The following is a 23,915-nucleotide window of genomic DNA, read 5'->3' on the forward strand; positions in this document are numbered from 1 at the left end:
GGAAACTTAATAACATGAAATGTCCTTGTTGTAACATTTTATGTTCGCAATCTTGATTTTAATATTAACAAAACTTGATGTTTTGTTTCTAACGAATTTACCCAAGTGTGCGAAAAGTCAAAACTGAAACTATCGAAACGCAAACTGAAATTACCAATTGATTGACCGAACGGAACCGGCCCAACCGATATATCAAATAATAGTTCAACTGATTGTTCAGTTGATAGGTGGTTCAGCAGAAGACCTTTAGAAGCCCGGCCAGCTGATGAAGAGTCCAGCCGACCAGTTCAACTGAATCAATGAAATTAGTTCAGCTGACGAGCCTACTGATTTCACCACACCAGTTAAGCTGACCAGTTCAGAGCATCAGTTAGGAGCCGATCAATTTGCAGAACAAGACAAGCTTATCTAAGTGGAATCCAGCTGTGCGGATTAAGGAAATCAATTGTCCAATCAAAGAACAATAATGAACGTTACAGCAGAGCTTAAAGTCAAGATGTTCCTGAATGGCTGTCAGAAAGTACAAGACACAAATCTCGAGGAACTGATTTAAACAGCAACGGACATATTTGTTGAGTCTTGATGTACGGATATATTACCCCTATATATAAAAGATCAAGACCATCAACAAAGTAGAGAGAACACAGAAAGAGGTGTATGGAAAAAAAGTGTGGAATAAGATAGGGCACACATAATGCATATCAAGCATACAAGAAGCTACCAAACCAGATTTGATAGAACACTTCAACATGTTATCAGCTTAGATTAAAAGCACAATTCTCTCAGTGTGTGAGAATACTTTCGTGTTGTATTTATAGATCAGTTCTCACACGGACACACATCATCGCTCATATATACACAGAGAATCGAGCTTATTGAATAGCTGAGTAAGTCTTGCACAAAGACATTAAACTTGTGTATGTAGTCTTTTAACACATAGACGTTAAACAAGTGTTGGTTGGAAGGTGCTGCCTTCAATCTGAAATAGGAGTTCGGTTAGGCAGTAACGTAAATCCTAAGCTGAGTGGGTTTGTACAAGGTGTTGTATAAATCAAAGTATTCTAGTAGATCCTACCTGAGGTGGTAGAAAGGGTGACGTAGGAGCAGTTGAAGTCTCCGAACATCCATAAACATATCTGGTGTATTTAACTGTTTATCTATTGTTTTAAACTAATTTGATCAGTTCGAACTGATATCAGTTCAGTTCTTACCATAACTGAACTGATACAAACAATAACTGATCTATTTTATTTCAGTTAATCAGTTTACACAAGATAAAAGCTTTAAACTAACCAGCTTTCTTAACGAAAGATTACTTCGATAATTTTCCGCTTTGCTTAAAACCAAACTCGATTTAATTCATCGGTGTTTACATTCTTAAAACATGAGCTATTTTAGTTCATTGAAAATATTGTGTTTGAAGCACCCTCACAGGTGCCCTGCACCGATCCTGACAGTCCTCAAGCTCGGTTGGCTCATCACTTCTCTATGCTGGCCTCTTCCTCCTTACCTCAACCTTTTTTCCCCACCCCTTCTCCTTATCTTTCTCTTCAGATCGAACATCTGACCTCCTCTATATCTTTGCATCGTCATACACTATAAATAATATGCCAATATTGTGAACGCCAACTCCTCGTGATATATTTAACATAATACTAGTATCCCGACGCACGCGTTGCGTGCTTGTACGATATTTTTTATAATTTATTTTGTTTATATTTAAATGAAGATCAAAATATATTTATAAGAAATAGTGAGTAGTTACACTGTAATTTTGATATATGAACTTAAAAAATAAATAGAAAAAAAGGAATAAAAAAACCCAAATAGGATTTGGACCTACAACCTCATGGCTAAGAAACAAAGACTTTATCCACTAAACTATATGTGACTTGCATTAATTTTTTAACAATTTATTAATATATATAATTAGTAAAACAGATAATGACATTACAAGTTAGTTACTTTTTGTTTGATAATATAGTATTGATTACAAAAATAATACCCTGCACCTTGGGCGCTAGCTGAGGTGGCGGTCAAGTGGATAAAAAAATCATTTTTTAAAAAAGATAAAGAAATGGCTCCCTTATGTGATCTGAAATAAAAAAGAGGAGAGATAGACTTTTAATTTGGCATTTCACGATCTGGAAGAGAAGAGAGTTTGTAGCGGAGAGAAAAGCGGACGACCCACTCTCCGCCGTGCGCTTCCCGGATGAGCTAAAAGGAGATAAACACTTAATTTTTTATTTCACGATCTGGAAGAGAAGATGGCTTGTAGTAGAGAGAAAAAGCAAACGACAGGAAAAATTAGGTGATTAAGGTACTGTCACATTAATTTTATTCCTGATTCACATTAAGTTTACTCAATAGGATTAAGGTTCTTAAATCATTTTATGAGAGCATTGGGCGGTCTTTAATGGATGTGCTTGATTTAGCCACTGTGATATGTTTTTCTGACGTACTCTGTAGATTTGCTTATGTAGAATGTTATATAAAAGAAAAGCATTGAAGAACACTATGAGCACAATTTGGTGAATACCACTGTAAACAAACACAATTCATTTACAAAATTCCTAACAAAACATTATCGAACCGATGGCACTGTGAAATGAACTTATGGTGGTATGGCTCGAACATGAATTCTATTGACCTAATTTATAGCCCAATCATTAGTCAATTCTTAGAGTTGTGCATCTTTCTAAAGAAGGCATGTGATCGTTTGATGAAAGGAAGATGAGTTTGTTAGAGACACGACATAGGTTATGAAGCAGAACGGGTAATTCTGAAATTTGGGGAAAAAATTCTCCTTTTATTATCTGATGATATTCATTTTCTAAAGGCTATATCACCCTACCGGTGAAAGTAAATGTATTTTTATTCCAAACCACTTTACACAATAGCTTCTGTATTGTGTTTTTTTATGATGAATTATTGGATTTATTGTAGGAAACTTAATAACATGAAATGTCCTTGTTGTAACATTTTATGTTCGCAATCTTGATTTTAATATTAACAAAACTTGATGTTTTGTTTCTAACGAATTTACCCAAGTGTGCGAAAAGTCAAAACTGAAACTATCGAAACGCAAACTGAAATTACCAATTGATTGACCGAACGGAACCGGCCCAACTGATATATCAAATAATAGTTCAACTGATTTTTCAGTTGATAGGTGATTCAGCAGAAGACCTTCAGAAGCCCGGCCAGCTGATGAAGAGTCCAGCCGACCAGTTCAACTGAATCAATGAAATTAGTTCAGCTGACGAGCCTACTGATTTCACCACACCAGTTAAGCTGACCAGTTCAGAGCATCAGTTAGGAGCCGATCAATTTGCAGAACAAGACAAGCTTATCTAAGTGGAATCCAGCTGTGCGCATTAAGGAAATCAATTGTCCAATCAAAGAACAATAATGAACGTTACAGCAGAGCTTAAAGTCAAGATGTTCCTGAATGGCTGTCAGAAAGTACAAGACACAAATCTCGAGGAACTGATTTAAACAGCAACGGACATATTTTTTGAGTCTTGATGTACGGATATATTACCCCTATATATAAAAGATCAAGACCATCAACAAAGTAGAGAGAACACAGAAAGAGGTGTATGGAAAAAAAAGTGTGGAATAAGATAGGGCACACATAATGCATATCAAGCATACAAGAAGCTACCAAACCAGATTTGATAGAACACTTCAACATGTTATCAGCTTAGATTAAAAGCACAATTCTCTCAGTGTGTGAGAATACTTTCGTGTTGTATTTATAGATCAGTTCTCACACGGACACACATCATCGCTCATATATACACAGAGAATCGAGCTTATTGAATAGCTGAGTAAGTCTTGCACAAAGACATTAAACTTGTGTATGTAGTCTTTTAACACATAGACGTTAAACAAGTGTTGGTTGGAAGGTGCTGCCTTCAATCTGAAATAGGAGTTCGGTTAGGCAGTAACGTAAATCCTAAGCTGAGTGGGTTTGTACAAGGTGTTGTATAAATCAAAGTATTCTAGTAGATCCTACCTGAGGTGGTAGAAAGGGTGACGTAGGAGCAGTTGAAGTCTCCGAACATCCATAAACATATCTGGTGTATTTAACTGTTTATCTATTGTTTTAAACTAATTTGATCAGTTCGAACTGATATCAGTTCAGTTCTTACCATAACTGAACTGATACAAACAATAACTGATCTATTTTATTTCAGTTAATCAGTTTACACAAGATAAAAGCTTTAAACTAACCAGCTTTCTTAACGAAAGATTACTTCGAGAATTTTCCGCTTTGCTTAAAACCAAACTCGATTTAATTCATCGGTGTTTACATTCTTAAAACACGAGCTATTGTAGTTCATTGAAAATATTGTGTTTGAAGCACCCGTACAGGTGCCCTGCACCGATCCTGACAGTCCTCAAGCTCGGTTGGCTCATCACTTCTCTATGCTGGCCTCTTCCTCCTTACCTCAACCTTTTTTCCCCACCCCTTCTCCTTATCTTTCTCTTCAGATCGAACATCTGACCTCCTCTATATCTTTGCATCGTCAACATTCGCATACTTCTCAACTCGATTCAGGATCTCATCGTAGTTGTGAGTAAGATTTTTTACCAAGGATTTAAAAATTGCAACCCCGGAGGCCACGTGTGAAGGCATTTACAAGAGTATCAGTGGTAGCTACAAGGACCTCAAGGGCGACACTATTGAAGCACTTAATGGACTCTCTCAATGATCCTGCCTCGTTTTGCTTCGTATTGAACAAGCCCAAGGAAGTCTTCAAATACTTTTTACTTCTCGTGTACTGGTTCATGAAAGCATTGTTGAAGTCACAAAAGCTCATGATAGATTTGGGTTGTAGAAGAGTGAACCATTTTTGGGCTATCCCCGCCAGGGTAGTGAGGAAGACTCGGCAATTAACCCCATCCGAGTATATGTGCAACATGATAGCATTCTCGAACCTCCCTAAATGTTATCTTAGATTCGTTCTTCTGCCAAAATTCCTGATGGATCGGGAGGTCTTCATTCAGTATTTTCGGGAGAATGGTGTAACGTTCAAAAAATTTGAAAGTCCACGTGAACCACATGCATGCAAATTATCAAATTTCTTATATATTTTAACGCATTAATGCATGATTTTAACATGAATATATATGTTTAATCCTTGGTTCATTAAGATTGCATTATATAAGGCTTTTAGCAGTATTTCACTCTCGAACGAGGAACGAAGACCGAGAACAATTAAGGAAAATTTTTTTTATTAAATAATTCTTTTAAATTAAATTATTTAATATATGGTGTAATTAAGTTATATTTTCGAAGTTGGGCCTTGGCGGGGTTTATATGGTGTAATTAAGTGAGATTTTCGGGAGTGTTATTGGGCTTGATGTGTTTATTCTGTTGCTTAATGGGCCCAAAACTCTTTTAATTCCTTTAATTATTATTAATGGCCCATTAGTTTATAATTATATTAACTTAAAAACCACACAACTAATTGGTTTGGGTCCATAGGTGGACTAGGAAGAGTTGTTTGGGTCTGGTCCTCGTTGGTTTGGGATAGGGTCGAAATTTAGGAGGATAGATATGATAGAGTTTTGGTGCTTGTGTGCTGAAAATTCCAGCAAGCAGCAGTGTGTTTTATTGGGTTCAAAACGGCTGGAATTGAGTGGTCTAGGAGCTAGTAGGGAGTGATTATGTTCTGGTTAAAGTTTGGAAAGATTTGGTTAAGTTTCGGGTTAAAATCAGGACCCGGTGCAAGTTTAAAACGAATCGTGTAAGTTATGAAACATGCTCTAATTTACGTCTAAGAAACGATTATTGTTGTGAATAATCCCAGCTATTCCTTCTCCCGTTTATGATCAAGAATTCTCCTCTCATTATGCATATACACACGCAATCACTTCTATTCAACCCAACACTTTTACACTGAAGAAAATAAGAACAAGAACACGAGACACACTAATTATAGTGGTTCGGTTTTCTTCGCCTACGTCCACTTTGGGAACTCAGAGCTGAAGTCGAGAAAAAATACAACCAAGAAGAATATTATTCTTCTTCTGGCTATGCTCACATATATTTATATATACATCATTTTCCTTGTTTTGTTATTGACTAACTACTAATTAACTAACCTAACTAACTTGTACATTAGTTACCCAATTAGTTAAAGGAGGCTCATCAGTAACATCCAAGCATGACTTCCATTGACCGCGTCTGTTGTAGTCAACTCAATGATGATATGTTGATCTATTTTTGCTACAAATCTCCACCAGATCAGCATATCAGTATTTCTTGCTCTTCATAGTTCCACTTTTCCTCCTACCTAAGGAGGTTTTCCCAGTTTGTTGAGCGACAAACAATGCTGAAGTTTTGTCCCTGTCACTACTTTGGTCAGCATGTCAGAGGGACTGGCATCAGTCCAATCTTCTTTATCTTCACTTTCCCTTGAGATACCATATCTCTTATGAAATGAAGCCTAACATCTACGTGTTATGTCCTCTCATGATGCATTGGATTTTTCATCAGTTGCACCGCCCCTTGACTATCACAGTGCACCACAGTTTCAGCTTGACATCCTTCTACTTCTTCAACCAAATCTTTTATCCATAAGGCTAAACGCCTCTGTAGCAGCAACATACTCAGCTTCTGTGGTGGACAGAGTTACAATGTGTTGAAGAGTATACTTCCAGCTGACCGTATTTCCATATAATGTAAACACATATCCTGTTTGTGACTTCCTCTTATCAACGTTATCAGCAAAGTCTGAATCTACATAGCCTTCAATTTTGTCATTATCTTTCCACTTGTTATCATAATTCAACCCAGCCTCCTTGGATCCTTTAAGATACCTTAGCACCCATTTCACAGCTTGCCAATGTTTATGCCCAGGATTTGACATAAACCTGCTTACTAAGCTTGATGCGAAAGCTATATCAGGTCTCTTACACACCATACCATACATAATACTCCCTGCAGCACTGGAGTATGATACTTTGAGCATTTCTTCACCTTCCTCGTCACTTTTCGGGCTTTGTTCTGATGAGAGTTTAAGATGTGCTCCAATTGGTGTTGTCACGGTCTTTGCATTTTGCATATTGTACCTTGTGAGAACTTTACTCAAGTATGCTTGTTGTGTCATATGTAAGTGGCCCTGAGATCTATCTCTTATTATATCCACACATAAGATTCTTGATGCTTGCTCCATTTGTTTCATTTCGAACTCTGTTCCTAGCAGCTTTAATTTGTTAACATCCTTGATTTCTTGGCTTGCAATGAGCATATCATCCACATATAGTATCAAGTATAATTTGCTGCCTTTTTCCAGATTCTTAAAATAGAAACAACTGTCATAGTTGCTTCTTTGATATCCATTTATGATCATGAATGCATCAAACCTCAGCTACCACTGGCGGGGTGATTGTTTCAGGCCATATAGTGACTTCTTCAAGAGACAAACTTTGTACTCCTCACTGGCTGATACATAGCCTTCCGGTTGTGCCATATAAATGGTTTCTTACAATTCCCCATGTAAGAACGCCGTCTTAACATCCATTTGCTCTAATTCCAAATTATAATAAGTCACCAAGGATAGTAGTATTCTGATGGAGGTGTATTTTACTACTGGTTAAAATATCTCATTGTAGTCTATTTCCTCCCGCTGAGAATAGCCCTTTGCCACTAACCTTGCTTTGTACTTTGCTTCCATAACACATGGAACTTCTTCTTTGAACTTATAAATCCATTTGCAGCCTATAACCTTTTGTTTCCCAGGATTATCTACCAGTGTCCAGGTATGATTTTTACTTAGATATGTCATTTTTTCGTCCATTGCTTGTTTCCACAAATGGGACATGTTACATCTAGTAGCTTCCTGGTATGTTCTTGGTTCTTCATCCATTATACTTTGGGCTACAGCAAGGGCATAGACAGTGAGTTCAACAAAGCCAAGTCTGGTTGGTGGTCTAATGTTCCTTCTTTTCCTATCTCTAGCCAATTGGTACTGACTTAAATCAGTTTGCTCAGTAGTGTCTATTACTTCTTCTTCTTGAATTTCTTCCTTAATGGTTTCAGGTTCACACTTCAGCTTAGTCTCACTACAACAATAAATAGCTATTGTGACACTTTTTTGTAGACACTTTTAATTAAATGTTGTTACAAATACTTAATAATGACACTTGTAAAAAATTAATAATGTGTAAAATAAAAAAAACATATTAGATTAGTTATCCTGACATTTTTAATTGATGTCATTTTTTATATGGAGGGAAACAATTATTTTCCCTCCTCTAATATTTATCCAACCCAAATATTACCACATTTATTTTATCTATTTTTCTCCCCAAAATCTTCACCCTGCTCTTCACGCCGTCTTCTCAACGGCGTACATTAATCGCATGCTGTCAATATTATTATTCACGGCATACATATTATTGCACGCTGTGAAAAATTGGCGCCCAACGAGTTTGAAAAAACATTGTAAAAAATCATTTAAAAAAATTAATTTAAAGGAAAAAAAATCTAATTTTTTGTAAAAAATTATCATTATCTAAAGTAAAAATGATTCAGCTCGTCTAAATTCTCTTCAACATTGAGTGTAATTGGATTTGGAAGAAACCCAAATCTCATAATCAATCTCACGTCCATTGTCTTTACGGTATCATCGGAGTTTGCCTTCGCCATTGGACCGTCGATACCCCTTTCATATACTATTCATAGTCGCGATAGGTAATGGTATAAAAGCCCTAATTTACAGCTTTTTGATATCTATATATTGTTATCAAATTATAGTTTGTCTCGATGTTTTTTAAGATTGTATGCGATATTTGTATATCTTTTGTGTACAGAATTTGGGTAAATTCATCCTTGCACTTTTCTGCCCAAACTTTGTTTCATGATTTATTTTCTCGACTTCTATTTTTTCTCCCGAAAATTAGTAGGTATATTTTCTATGGTTTTGGAGTGTTGAATGTTGAATATTTTTTAGTTTTATCATTTAGGATTGATAAGATTTGATTTTTTCCTATTTCTTGAAAATTATCTTGATTTATTTTTTTCAAGAAAATCAAATGTTCAAGAATCAAATCTTCTGGAAAAAAAAAGTTACTGACCAGTCTCCTGAAAATAGGAGTTAAAAACTTCTGTTGAAAAAGGTCTCAAGAATCTTTTGATAAACTTCATATTGGTTCAGATGTAATTTATCTTCCATCGCATCTAGGATTAGGACTTAGGATTATGAATTATGAACCAAATATACATGAAAGAGTTCGAAGAGAGTATTATCTAAGGGGCCCATGCCAACCCCGTAAGCATAAATTCAAAAGTACAGATTTCAATAACAAGCCAAGAAGATTAATCTATCATGGTTTGATGAATTTTAATGATTGCAGTATAGTATATTATTAAAGATGTTTCTCTTTGTCTACATTGCTATCTTTTTAACCATGAGTGTGGGGAGCAAGGAAGTGATGATAAATTTGTTAGCGAATGTTTTACAAATTGGAAAAATAAAGAAAAGTTACGAGAGCATGTGAGGGATCCTAATAGTTCTCATAACTTAGCTTTCAACAAATGTCGAGACTTGCTAAATCAACAAATACATAATGGCAATAATTTTATTAAAGCAACAGAGAGAGCAAAAAATTATTTAAGGATTCGACTTGAGTCATAAATTAAGCGCTTCAGAGTTCTTATGATTCATGTTTTTGTGGTCACATTGAATCTGAAGATTCGAGCAATCGGGGAATTTTTGTTGTACTATTGCAATTTCTTGCAGACAATAATGAAGAAGTTAGAAGAGTTTTACTTCAAATGCCCCTGGGAATATGAAGTTGACTTCACCTAAAATTCAAAAAGATATTGTAAGGGCTGCAACATTTGAAACAACTAAAGCTATAATTAGAGAGCTTGGTGATGGATTTGCTGGATACTAGAATAATAATAACATTATATATTTTAAAGTGAAACTAGTAGAGTGGATTTGTTGGATACTAAAATAATAACAACATTATATATTTTAATTTCATTTTAACTATGGATCATTTATTTATCATATCAAAGGATATAATTAACTTTTTTTTATCTGCAAGTTGTGGCTTTTGTTCTTGACAGGAATGGCTAGTGAGGGTAAAACTGTTGGAAAACCTTATTTACAACATCAAGATAAGGCAAATACACAATCTCGAATTATGATTGCCAATCACGCAGCTCGAAGTTCAAAAAGAGGTAGCATGTAACTTTGTACATCAAGGATCTGTTTGCTGCTTTTGTATTACTCTTATTTGCCCTTTTGATTTTGTCTGGAGTTTATGTACTTTGTTCAAGTTGGTCTTGTAAGAGAACTCGGTAGTATGACAGCTAGTGGAAAAGGTTAGCATTTTCTTGTTTATAATTAAAAACTCAACTTACTTATATATATTTTGGTGGTATCAAAACTTGTGCAGAATTTCAAAACATAAAAGGTATGTTGAATAACCACATGGATAGAGTTTTAAAGCACCAACACAATGATTTACAAGGTATTAAATATAAAAAGATATGAAACTTTTAGTATTTTATTTGAAACTATTTAGTTTGGATATGTATAATTCTTACTTCATGTTTTATTTATTCTATATAAAAGCATTTGTAATTTTTAACCATTTCTTTTGATAGGATTGACTCGTAAGAGTAAATTTTTTGGAAAATCTCATTTTCAACTTCGAGATGAGGAAGATACACAACCACATATTATATTTGCCAATCATGTAACTCGAAATTCAAAAGAAAGAGGTATTATCGCATTTTACACAAAAACAATCTGTTTGTTGCTTGTGTATAACTCTTATTTGACCTTTTGCATTTGTACGAATGTTGTATAATTTGTTCAAGTCAGTCTTGCAAGAGAACTTGGTAACATGGTAGCTAGCGAAAAATGTTGGAACTTTGTTGCTTATAATTAAAACTTAACTTGCTTATATTTTGCTGGAATCAATACTTGTGCAGGATGTCAAAACATACAAGGTATGCTCAATAACCAAATGGATAATCACACAACTCAAAAATCAAAAGAAAGAGGTAGCATCTTATTTATACATAAAAAATATGTCGTGTCTTGTGTATAACTCTTATTTGACCTTTTTCTTTTACATGCTGTATATTTTATAAAAGTCTATCATACAAGAGAACTTGAGAAAGTGGTAACTAGTGGAAAAGGTCAGAATTTTTTTATTATAATTATAAACTCAATTTGCATATATTTTGTTGAAATAATGCTTGTGCAGATTGTCAAAGCATACAAGGTGCACCATGAAACCAAATAGATGAAGCTTCAAATCAAAAAGACATTGAATTACAAGGTAACATCCTAAAAATTAAGATATAGAAAGACATGAAATTATAGTTTTTTAGTTCCGATGATTACATGTAGATATAGCTTGTTATAATACTTACTTCATCCTTTATTTATCCATATAAAAACATACATGTTTGACTTCTAGGATCACATTCAACAATAACCCACATGTTGAAAATGATTTTATGGACGAAGAATCTGATCAATGTAACGTATACGAAAAATGTAACAACTTATTTCACTTTATGTATTCAATCATTTATTTCTCCTTTTTTCATCTAGATGTAGATAGCGAAAGTGAATCTCTTGACGCTGAGAAGAAAACTAGAGGCCCTACATTTATGAAAGAAATTTGGGGTAGATCTAGCACCCTGCCACGTATTAAGATTCGATGTGATGATATGGGACGTCCTATTGGATCAAGAAGAAATAAATTTACTGATTTTTTGGGTATTTTGGCAAGAAATGGTAAATTTTGTCCGATTGACGTGGAAGATTGGCATAAAATGCCTCTGGATGTAAGAAAAAATTGCTAGATGTTATAAAAGTAATTGAAATGTTATTGAATAATTTTATTTTTAGATAATTTTTTACTATGAAGGTAAATTGTCTAAATGCTTTTGTAGGAAAAGTACGACCTTCCTCTTGGAATAGAAATTTGGACGCTACGTTCAATAGCAAAAAAATGGAGAAACTGGAAGTCAGAACTAAAAAAGAAGTATTATGATCCTGAGTTGCCAATGCAAGTTCTTCTACAAGAAAGAGATAAAAGAGCTTTTGTAGAACAATATGTGAAACTAGTTACTCAGTGGAACAATTGGGACCAAATTGATGTGAAATACAAGTTCTAGTTGTCCTAGAATGGGAAGAAAGTTTGATTAGGCCATATGATATTTTACAGAAGTTTTGGGATACACTTGGATGAATGATAGCTTGGCCTTGTCATTTGGTATGATATTCAACTTTTCAATTAACTAGTATTTATTGTTATGTCCATCATTTTAATATCTTTTTAAATCAATATCAATTATATTGCAGTTGACAGTTAATGAGAAAGATTTCTACTAGGTGCATTTAGATAAATAATAATTTTTAGTTTATCATTTGGTATGATATTCATTTGAATTAAATTTTAATCTCTTTATTTTGTGCTTCTTTAATTTTATTTCATTCATACAAATATATGAATTTTTATTATAGATGACAAGAATATTGGATTTTGATAAAGATGAGATGGTTGAAGAATGAAGATGCGTCACAAGTTTGCTTATGTTTTGCTTTACAAGACTTATTTGTTTGTTAGTTCTTAAACTAAATACATTTGTTACATTTGTTGGGGTATAGATATTTTTCGAGGTAACAAATTTGTCATTCTTATACATTAATGATTGCAAAATTAATGACAATTATTGATTAGCAATTTAATTTCTATTTTAAAATTTTGTATTTGTATTTATGTTAATTTGTTATATCCTTGAATATTATATCATGGAAATATTGAAAATCGATGACATTTCATAAACTATGACATTTTTTATGTCACAATAGAATATTAAATCATGTACATAAAAATGTCATTGTAAAACTCATATGTAGACATTTAAAAAAGTTATTATAATCAACTATTAGTAACAGTTTTCAATATCCTTATATACTAGTATAGAAGACATTTGTAAGTGTCATTAGAGATTACATAATGAGACATTTTAAATTAATTTTATAACCTATCATTAGTGACATTTTTTATTGTCACTATACATAACATACACGATACTTTTAGTTGTCATTATAAATGATTTTAAATGACATATAAATTTGTCATTATTACTATAATAACAAGACATGTATAAATATCTTTAAAACATGATTTTCCTGACATTTAAAATTGTCATTATATGAATGATTAGTAACACGTATGAAGTTTTCATTAACATTTTATAATGACATTAAAAAATGTCGGGAAGTTTAAGACGACATTGTAATAGAGGACATTTGTTGGAGATGTACTAAAACTTAAATGTCACTAAATATTGAATATGATAGCTTCCTTTTTGATCTATTTGGACAGATTGAGTCCCACAGTCATCTTGGCTATGCTCGTCGTGTTTTAGTACCTCCTGCTTGTTGAAGATCACATCCCTGCTAGTGATTACCTTAGAGTTGTTTTCTTCATTAGACCAACATCTAAATCCCTTCACTCCATCAGAATATCCCAAGAAAATGCACCTTTTTTTTTTTTATCTATGCTCAAGCTTTCCCTCATTAATATGGACATATGCTGGGCATCCAAAAATTCATAAGTTTGAGTAGTTCACTGATTTTCCAGACCATATTTCTTCAGGTATCTTAAAATCCAATGCTGTAGAGGGGCTCCTATGAGTTATGTGAATTGCAGTAGACACAGCTTCCCCCCAAAATTGCTTACCCAAGTTAGCATGGTTAAGCATACATCGGACCGTTTCCAATATTTTTCGATTCATGCGTTCTGCAACTCCATTTTTAAGGGATGTATCTCACCATCTTGTGTCTTGCTATCCCTTGATCTTTACAAAATTCTGTAAATACATGTGCAAGATATTCAAGTCCATAATCAGTACTTAGTCTCTTGATCCTCTTCCCAGTTTGGTTTCCTACCAAGGCTTTCCATTGTTTGAAGCTTTTAAACGCCTCGTTATTTTGCTTTAATATGTAGACCTAAACCTTTCTTGAAAAATCATCAATAAAGGTTATGAAATATCTAGCCCTCCTAGAGTGTTAACCTTAGCTGGTCCCCAAATATCAGAATGAACATAATCCAAAGTTCCCTTAGTGGTATGCTGTGACAAGCTAAACTTGACTCTAGTTTGTTAGTCGAAAACAAAGTGTTCACAAAAATTTATTTTGTGCACAAAGTCAGAACCAAAGATCCCTTGTTTCTTTAGCTCATCGATTCCTCTTTGACTAATGTGACCAAGCCTAAGATGCCACAGCTTTGTCATATCTTTTGATTGTTCTGTGACTAGCTTTCAGTAGGAATGATTGTGTTTCCTTGCAAAACATACATGCCTTCTTTCTTGATTCCCTTCATTATGACCAGAGCACCCGAACTAACTTTTAGGACTCCTCCTTCAGCTTTGTATGTATAGCCTTTATTATCCAGAGATCCAAGTGAGATCAGATTTATTTCGAGGCCTGGGACATACCGAACTTCTGTCAAGCTCCTACTAATTCCACCATTCATGATAAGTTTTATGGACCCTATGCCCATCACTTTGCATTCGGTGTTGTTTCCCATGATTACTCGACCTCCATCCCCTTCTTCGAAGGTTTCAAACCATTCTCGATTTGGAGTCATGTGATATGAACACCCCGAATCTAGTATCCAATCAATCTCTTTCCTTTCAGTGGACACTGTAAGTACTTCAGAGCTTTCATATCCATCTGAAATCATGGCTTGGTTCGTAGATTCATGCTCTCTATTTGTTATCTTCTTTTTCAAATCGGACAGTGCCTTTTGAAGTGCCCTTATTTATGGCAGCAGAAGCACTTGAATTTGGTCCTTGATTTAGATCGACTTCTTTCTTTACGTTTAATGTTTTGTTGCTCCCTTCTTTCTGATCTGCCCCTCATGAATAATCCTTCCCCATCTCCCTCGTATTTCACTAGCCTATCTTGAGTCTCTTTGGCATTCAAGGCTGCTTGAACTTCATCTAGTGTCAATGTTTCACGTGCAAACTTGATTGTATCAACGAAGATTGAATATGATTTTGGCAGGGAGTTCAAGATCAGAATTGCCTTGTCTTCGTTATCGATCTTTATTTCAAGATTTTCCAAAGCAATGATGATTTTATTGAACTCATCAAGATTGTCATATATGGACTTATCTTCGAGCATCTTGAATCCAAACAATTTGCCCTTAAGATGAATTCGATTGTAGAGGGTGTTTGTCATATACAGCTGCTCCAATTTAACCAAATTCCAGCTGCTGTAGATTCTTGATCGACCTTTTGTAATACTCTGTCACTGAGATGCAGAATGATAGTGCTATATGCTTGCTCGAGAATATCCGCTTTCTCGTCGAAACTCATCATCGATGGTAGACTCTTCTCCCCTTCAACGGCTTTGGCAACCTTCATTTGAACCAGAATTGCCCTCATCCTTTTCCTCCAGATTGAGAAGTCGGTTTTTCCATCGAATCGTTCAATCTCGACTCTGGAGACTCCCATCCTTGACATTTTCGGACTTACTGAAGAGCTGGCTCTGATACCGGTTTGTTGTGAATAATCCCAGCTATTCCTTCTCCCGTTTATGATCAAGAATTCTCCTCTCGTTAAGCATATACACACGCAATCACTTCTATTCAACCCAACACTTTTACACAGAAGAAAATAAGAACAAGAACACGAGACACAAGAATTATAGTGGTTCGGCTTTCTTCGCCTACGTCCACTTTGGGAACTCAGAGCAAGATGTTTTATTCAATTCAGAAGAAAATGATACACTGAAGTCGAGAAAAAATACAACCAAGAAGAATTTTATTCTTCTTCTGGTTATGCTCACATATATTTATATATACAGCCTTTTCCTTGTTTTGTTATTGACTAACTACTAATTAACTAACCTAATTAACTTGTACATTATTCGCCTAATTAGTTAATGGAGGCTCATCAGTAACATCCAAGCATGACTTCCATTGACCGCATCTGTTGTAGTGAACTCAATGATGATATGTTGATCTATTTTTTCTACAATTATAAATATGTTTTGAGGTGTTTTAAGGTGTTTGGTTGGCTTCGGGTCAAAATTTTGAGGTACAGGGGTAAAACAGTCAATTCGGTTTCCAGGGGCACAATGGTCATTTTGCACCCGGGTCGAGTTAGCAGTTCTGGCAGCGCCCTGATCACAAAATTACATGTTTTTAATGTCTATGCTATCATGAACATGACTTTTTATGGAATTATGAAAAATACGTTGCATGCTTGATTTCAAGAAAAATTTACGTATATGCATGATTTTTACAAGTGATGAATATGATGACATATTTTGAAGGATGAGAGTTGGTTGTACTAGTACGAATACGATAATAGGATGATATGTAAGGCCAAGGCTTAGTGGATGGTTAATACTGTCGCTGATGTCCTCGTCGCCGGGTACCGCGGTTATACGTAGATGGATCCATCGATTAATATGATGATACGACAGTCGCAACTAATGAACATAATTCAAATAAAGAAAATGAATACGTATATGCTGATATGTTGATACATGTTTTGGACACATTACCCTTTGACACGATATGTTTAAGTTCATGCTTTTAAAATCATGAAATGTATGTTGATTACAGTACTTTTCACTGTTGCATGTTATGTATATGTACTTGTTATAACGATTATGGTGTGTTGAGTCTTTAGACTCACTAGGTGTGAATGATGCAGATGAGCATATTGATGAGGAGACTGGAGGCGCCAAAGACTGAGTAGGCGGGGCCTGATGTGTGCACGCTAACCCGAGGACTATATTTTTTCCGCACATTACGTTTATGAATTAGAAGGAACCATGGATATTTTTATACACTGTTCTTTTTACATGTTGTTGGTTCGACAAGATTTATGGCATATTTTTAACTGAAGTATTTTTACCAGTATTGGAATCTTTTTATTTTAAAATGTGTGTTTTACAGCAGTTTTGCATGCATGCATTTAAATACATTTTCGAGATTTAGCGAAAAACAAATCTTGCAGTATTTTAAGTAGTAGATGTTTCAAATGGACTCTCCATGTCTAGAGGTTCGGTCGATCTCCCACTTGCGGTACTAATCCCCTTATCTCTTCCCACATGTACTCCAACTGTTCTAGTGGAGGCGGAGGCGGAGGCGGAGGCGGAGGTTGTTTGAGCTTTTCTAGCACAATGATTTATAACAATTAAATCTTTCCAAGCTACTCGATATTACTACAAATGTAAGGTTCAAGCTGTGTAACAAGTACTAGTATCGTTCCTACATAGATTGATTAGACAAATTTATCTCAAATACAATTATTTAGTTAACTAAAAGGAAAATTGAATTAATTATTAAACTAAATTAATATCAAAACAAAATGATGAAACAAACACAATAATATAAATTAAAATAATAAACAAACCATTGTTAGGATCTTGGTTAACTACCCTTGAATCTTCTCTGATAATTGAATTTCAATTCATAAGCTATGATTTTGACGAGCTTATCTAATCTATCAATATAATTTTCGAGCTATATTAATATGATCAACAAAATGCAGTAACCAAGTGTCATTTTATTATTTATCCATTGCGATTGCATTAACGAACTATGAAATTCTCTAACTTTCGATTTTCAATATGTGACTGTTTGGTGTTTTCACTACCGCAAGTTTACGGTGTCAAATTTTAGTACTGGTTAGAATACAGATATCGATCCCACGAAGAGTGTATATATAAATGTATATCAGTGTTTGTAATTAAAATAGTCCAAACTTTATCTAGACAATTCGATAGAATGGTTGATTTACTTAAACGAATAGATTGAAAACAAAGAATTAATCTAATCACCGAGTTGAGAAATAATAATAAGAGAAGAGATCTAGAGAAATGACTTCACTAAGTTTCCACGACAATTATTCCAAGTTAAATTTATATTCCTGAATTCCAATTATTTAATGACCAAGAACACTTAATTATTTTATTCCCCCTTTCCCAAGTGACGAATAAATTGTATAAATCAAATTTCGATTCAATTATTCCTAATAAAATCTAAGTTTAATTGATACATGCAAACAATGTTCTTACCTAAGCCTCGCTAAAGTTATACGCCTTCCGAACGATATAAACATTCAACGACGTGTCTCTAATGATCTATAATCCTAGTCCCTCTCCCGAGTTATAGAATTAATCAAACAACGAACAATTTATGGCCAGTAAATTGCAGAGAAATAAACACAGAGAAACACAATTAAATATGCAATGGAATTCAATCATATAAAATAACCACGTCAAATCATCGTGTCCACAAAGCTACATCATTCTCTAGAATGGGAAATTAGTTCATCACGAAATCCAAGCGAAGACAAGACATATTTTCAGTTCTAGACATCGCCACACAGTAGAATATATAAACAAAACGAAGGAAAAGATAACAAATCCGAAGTGTCGTCTCCGTCCCCGGATCCGTTGTTCTTCGTATTTGTTGCTGTTCTTCGCACTCTAAATCCTCGTCTCGTGTATGTGCTCTGATTTCTCGTGATTTTCTCCAAGGCGGCTAGCTTCTCTCGTATCTTTCTTCCCCAAGATGGCCTCCTCCATTTCTGACCTAGCGGCGCATTATATAAGGCTTTCTGGAACCCCGCGCGGGCGCGAGTTCTGGCGCTGCTGCGCGGCTGCTTCCATGCGCTGGCCCATGCGTGTGTGCGTGCGGTCGCGCATGAAATCGCGCGGCCGCGAGTAAGCGTCTGGTCATTCGCCAGTATTGGTGCGCGCGCGCCTGCGCGTGCTATGGCGCTGCTGCGCGTGCCTCTCGGGTCTTCAGGTTTGTCTGTGTGCGCGTTAGCGCGTGATGTGGCGCGGCCGCGCGCACACCTCTGCCAATCACCTTGCATATCATTGCACGCGGCTGTGCATGATCTCGCGCTGCTGCGTGCAAGGTTCTATCCGATAATGGTTGGTTGTGCACTTGTTTTCTTGGCTCACTTGCCTTCGTGTCCTCTTTTTCTCCATTCCTGAAAAGACAATCAAAACAAACCAAAAACGCATAATTCTGTTCGAAACAAGCATAATTCAACATGGAATTTAATATACATTAAGTGCAAATCTTGCACTTATCAAACCCCCCAAACTTGAACTTTTGCTAGTCCCGAGCAAAATAGAATAAAAGCTAATAATTAAGGAAAATATTTACGCAACTACTAAAGTCATGGATATGCGAAAAATGATATTGACCTCTGACTCATCTAATTTCATGTAATTCACGATTTCCCAAGAGTCACGTATGTGTGTGATATGTCAATGTTCGTTTACCCCATCGAATGCTCAAATAGAGTTGTAATGCCCATTCGCCTTACAGAATCAAGAAATCCTCAGTTCAGTTCAACTCACACTTCATCAAAATATAAATTTGCATTCACAGATCACATAGGACTTTATCGGTGATTATTTGGCTCGAAAGATGGTCAATCACAAGTATGCCAAAGATGAAATCACAAAATGAGATGCTTGCAAGCAAGTGATTAAAGTCTATACTCGTTGACAATGTTTTCCAGGTATCCATAGGCTTGATTTGAACAACTTTTCTCCACTAGTATATTGGATAAATGTGACAAGGTTAATAGGTCTTGTAAGCTTGTAACGTCAGGCCACGGTTTACGGCTACAATAAAGGACATGGAAATCAAAATTTGAGAGAAATAATCAAATCTTCATCATTTTCACTATCATTTCATTCACCATCACTTTATTGATTTTTTCTCATTCATATCCTTCATCTCTCATATATTTTCTTTTTTTCACCACTTTTGATTCACATTTTTTTTAAACAACTCCTTTTAGCACATTTAACTTTTTCTTTTATTTTCAAGGAGTATTTGAATCATTACAACACCCATGAACTTATTTCTCTCAAAATTAGGTAAGACAGTAAGTGTATAAGCTTCATTAGATAGTCGTTGTGGGAAATAGAATAAATACAAGTGGGGGCTAATTGTATGCCATTGACATACACCACTTGATTTTTTAGTAGGCTCAAAATGAGGTACTAGGGATATTTCATTTTCGTTTGGTAGGCTCGAAGGCTCAAAACGGCTCCAAAGATCGCCTAAATCATTCCTATGTCACATATTATCCGTATTTCGCCTCGAAAAGTGTTCAAACAAGTTCTAGACTTTCGTCAATCCATTAGTCAACTCATACAAACCAGTCACATGCAATTTTCAATAAAAATGATAGATGAAATAGGTGCACGAAGAAAATTTAAGCATCTCAATTAACTTGAAGCTCAAAGGGCTTCAATTGACAGTAAGCAAAGAATATAGGCCCAAGGATATTGTGAAAAATTGCCTAGCTCATTCCTATGATTGCAAAAGTGTCAATCAATGTCATGCAAGAATTACCAAGAATCAGATCTCCCTCATCTATTTAGCATCACAGGCATGCAACTTGTCTCTAAGCAACGATAGTATCAACAAACACGACAGTGCAAAATAATTGTGACTCCTAAGTTATCATGAACACATATATATTTCAGGATCGCAATTCAGTTTTCATCATCGGTCACACATTTTACTTATCCATGACCCTACCTAACAGATCTAGCATGCAATAAATAAAAGATCAAACTAACTACTGAGCAATAATAAAAAAAAATTGCAGAAAAATTCTAACAAGCAATTTTTACCCTCCCCCCAAACTTAAAGTATGTATTGTCCTCAATGTATAGAAATAAAGAACACGACAACACATACCTCGCGCACGAGTGTCAAAATTCGGGCGCTCGAGTTGTTGTCCGCAGTATCTTCATCATCCACGTCCATGGGCTGCGGCGGTGATAGATCTGGTGGTGGGTAAAATTAACAACTAAGGGCGTAAATAAAATAAAATAATAAAAACAGAATGAATGCTAAAGAAAATAAATTGTGGGTTGCCTCCCACACAGCGCTTGGTTTAACGTCATCAGCCCGACTATACCAATCCTGTTCATGGTGGATCGTATGATATCTTGGAAGCCTTGAGTTCTATGTTTTGACCATCAACCTCCATGGTCAGTTTTCCTTGTCTCAAATCAATGACGGCTTCAGCAGTAGCCAAAAATGGTCGTCCTAAAATAGCACGAACATTCTGACTGTTCCCCATGTCAAGCACCACAAAATTTGCTTGAAGCCTTATTTTATCAATCTTAAGTTCAACATCTTCCACAATACCCAGCGGTGTCCTAACCGATTTATCTGCCATCTGCAAACTTAGTGCTGTGGGCTTTATCCTACTCAATCCAAGTTTCTCGTAAAGAAAACTTGGCATTATATTCACACTTGCTCCTGAATCACAGATAGCTTTTTTCACTGATTGACTTCCAATCTCACATGGTACAACAAATTCCCCGGGGTCTTGTAGCTTCTGAGGAAGATTTCCTTGCCTGCCCTTATCATCTTTTCCAGTAAATGCCACCTCTTCCTACTCTGCAAACTGAATGTTAGAGTGTAGGTTCTTGAGATCTTCAAGACCTTTTTTCTTTTGAAACTCAGCCTTCAATTGTAAAAATCTTTGGGGGTAGGGAAGTAAAGAAATATCAACGCATTGATCAAAATCATAACTCTTACCTTTCTTACCTCGGTTCCTTTTGCTTGGAGTCGGCTGATCAACTTTCTCTTCTTTGCTTACCACTCCAATCTCCTCATGCTGCATAAAAATGGCATTCGCCTCTCTCAGATTTGGGTCTGCATTCTTTTGTACAGCGCCTGACGGTTGAGACATGAGTTGCTTAGTTATCTGCCCCACTTGCGATTCAAGAATTTTCAAGGTAGCACCAATACTTGCCATGTGGGTCTCTAAGTTTTCAAGCCTAGACTCCGTCCTAGCCATCCTCTTACCAGATTCAGAAACGAATGTCCCAACCAAGTTCTCAAATGATGGCTTCCCTTCCCCATTTGATGTATTGAGCCCCGGTGGAGGATTCAATACATTCTTATTGTTTGCATATGAAAAATTCTCATGGTTCTCAGTCCCGGATGATAAGTATTAGGGGGAGGGTTACCTCAATATCCTCCATAGCTTCCAAAATTCTTCTTGTTGATGTATTGCACTTCTTCAGGAATTTGTGATTCTTCAACAACAAACGATGCTCTCTCAGTGTTTGATGTACTCACTTTATACATAGTTGCTATCTGTGAAGTCAATGCTGATACTTGTGCAGTGAGTGATGTGATAGGATCCACAGCATAAACTCCAGCTGTCCTCGGTACTCCTGCCCTCTCAGACGGCCATTGGTAGCTATTAATAGTCATCTGCTCAAGTAAGTCATAGGCTTGAGCATGAGATTTGGCGAAGAGTATCCCATGCCGCTGCATCCACAGTTGTACGCGTCTGACCATTCAATCCATTATAGAAAAGCTTGATTTGTACCCAGTCTTCAAAACCATGATTTGGGCACCTCCTCAACAACTCCTTATACCTTTCCCAAGCTTCATACAACTGCTCGAATTCAGTCTATCTAAAAGTGCTGATCTCAATCTTTAATTGTGCAGACTTCGTAGGGGGAAAATATTTAGAAAGGAACTTCGTCGCCAGCTCCTGCCATGTCTTGATGCTCCCCAGTAGCAATGATTGGAGCCATCCTCTAGCTTGGTCCCTAAGAGAAAATGGAAACAAACGCAATCTAATAATATCGTCAGGAACATTATTAATTTTTACCGTATCTGTGATTTCCAAGAAGGTTCTCAGGTGAACGTGAGGATCTGAAGTAGCAGTTCCAGCGAACTGGTTTTGTTGAACCATATTGATCAGGGCGGGCTTCAGTTCGAAATTGTTTGCGTTGATGGTCCCTCGGGCAATTCCAGAATAATGATTGTTGATCACTGGTCGGAAGTGATCTCTGATTGGTATAGCCTCAGGCGGCATCTGTCGGTCATTCTCTCTGTTATCAGCCATCGCTTTGATTTCTTCCCTTCTCGCTTTTCTTAATCTTCTCGCATTTCTCTCGATTTCCGGATCAAAAATAAGCAAATCAGGGCTGTGCGATCTTAGCATGCACTGTCAAACAGAGAAAGTGAATAAATCAAAAATGAAATAAAATAAAAGATCTAAATTAAAATCTAGACTAATTGGTAACAATACTGATATAAATTCAAATTTGACACTCCCCGGCAACGGCGCCAAAAACTTGTTTGGTGTTTTCACTACCGCAAGTGTACGGTGTCAAGTTTTAGTACTGGTTAGAGTACAGATATCGATCCCACGAGGAGTGTATATATAAATGTATATCAGTGCTTGTAATTAAAATAGTCCAAACTTTATCTAGACAATTCGATAGAATGGTTGATTTACTTAAACGAATAGATTGAAAACAAAGAATTAATCTAATCATCGAGTTGAGAAATAATAATGAGAGAAGAGATCTAGAGAAATGACTTCACTAAGTTTCCACGACAATTATTCCAAGTTAAATTTATATTCCTGAATTCCAATTATTTAATGACCAAGAACACTTAATTATTTTATTCTCCCTTTCCTAAGTGACGAATAAATTGTATAAATCAAACTTCGATTCAATTATTCTTAATAAAATCTAAGTTTAATTGATACATGCAAACAATGTTCTTACCTAAGCCTTACTAAAGTTATACGCCTTTCGAACGATATAAACATTCAACGACGTGTCTCTAATGATCTATAATCCTAGTCCCTCTCCTGAGTTATAGAATTAATCAAACAACGAACAATTTATGGCCAGTAAATTGCAGAGAAATAAACACAGAGAAACACAATTAAATATGCAATGGAATTCAATCATATAAAATAACCACGTCAAATCATCGTGTCCACAAAGCTACATCATTCTCTAGAATGGGAAATTAGTTCATCACGAAATCCAAGCGAAGACAAGACATATTTTCAGTTCTAGACA

At 35.6% G+C, this 23,915-nt stretch overlaps 2 protein-coding genes across 3 annotated transcripts; one reads left to right on the plus strand and one right to left on the minus strand.

Annotated features, from left to right (window-relative positions):
- The first annotated feature begins 8,716 nt into the window (after positions 1-8,716).
- On the plus strand, positions 8,717-12,749 carry LOC142504638 (uncharacterized). 2 transcript variants are annotated; one of them, XM_075617509.1, is made up of 8 exons: positions 8,717-10,207; positions 10,307-10,351; positions 10,426-10,500; positions 10,637-10,753; positions 10,967-11,038; positions 11,132-11,176; positions 11,245-11,319; positions 12,516-12,749. In XM_075617509.1, the coding sequence occupies exons 1-7, from the start codon at positions 10,096-10,098 to the stop codon at positions 11,271-11,273; spliced, it is 495 nt and encodes a 164-aa protein (XP_075473624.1). In that variant the 5' UTR covers positions 8,717-10,095; the 3' UTR covers positions 11,274-11,319; positions 12,516-12,749. The 2 variants fall into 2 exon arrangements, with proteins under 2 accessions (XP_075473624.1, XP_075473625.1); XM_075617510.1 differs by lacking the exon at positions 11,132-11,176 and having other exon boundaries at positions 12,516-12,748.
- Positions 12,750-20,992: 8,243 nt separating this feature from the next.
- Positions 20,993-21,874, minus strand: LOC142556388 (uncharacterized). The gene is made up of 2 exons (XM_075667848.1): positions 21,622-21,874; positions 20,993-21,330 (listed from the first exon to the last, which is right to left on the minus strand). The coding sequence occupies exons 1-2, from the start codon at positions 21,872-21,874 to the stop codon at positions 20,993-20,995; spliced, it is 591 nt and encodes a 196-aa protein (XP_075523963.1).
- Between the last annotated feature and the right edge of the window lie 2,041 nt (positions 21,875-23,915).

This window comes from Primulina tabacum, chromosome 9 (assembly GCF_025594145.1).
Source record: "Primulina tabacum isolate GXHZ01 chromosome 9, ASM2559414v2, whole genome shotgun sequence".
In the NCBI taxonomy this organism is placed as follows: domain Eukaryota; kingdom Viridiplantae; phylum Streptophyta; class Magnoliopsida; order Lamiales; family Gesneriaceae; genus Primulina; species Primulina tabacum.

What these genes read in the sequence shown, in the direction of transcription:
- LOC142504638 (XM_075617509.1), top strand. Translation starts at nt 10,096, where the DNA reads ATGGCTAGTGAGGGTAAAACTGTTGGAAAACCTTATTTACAACATCAA. An exon ending in TCGAAATTCAAAAGAAAGAG is followed by an intron (nt 10,754 to 10,966) that starts GTATTATCGCAT and finishes ATACTTGTGCAG; the next exon opens with GATGTCAAAACATACAAGGT. An exon ending in AGTGGTAACTAGTGGAAAAG is followed by an intron (nt 11,177 to 11,244) that starts GTCAGAATTTTT and finishes ATGCTTGTGCAG; the next exon opens with ATTGTCAAAGCATACAAGGT.
- LOC142556388 (XM_075667848.1), bottom strand. Translation starts at nt 21,874, where the DNA reads ATGGCTAGGACGGAGTCTAGGCTTGAAAACTTAGAGACCCACATGGCA. An exon ending in TCCAAGCAAAAGGAACCGAG is followed by an intron (nt 21,331 to 21,621) that starts GTAAGAAAGGTA and finishes TCTGTGATTCAG; the next exon opens with GAGCAAGTGTGAATATAATG.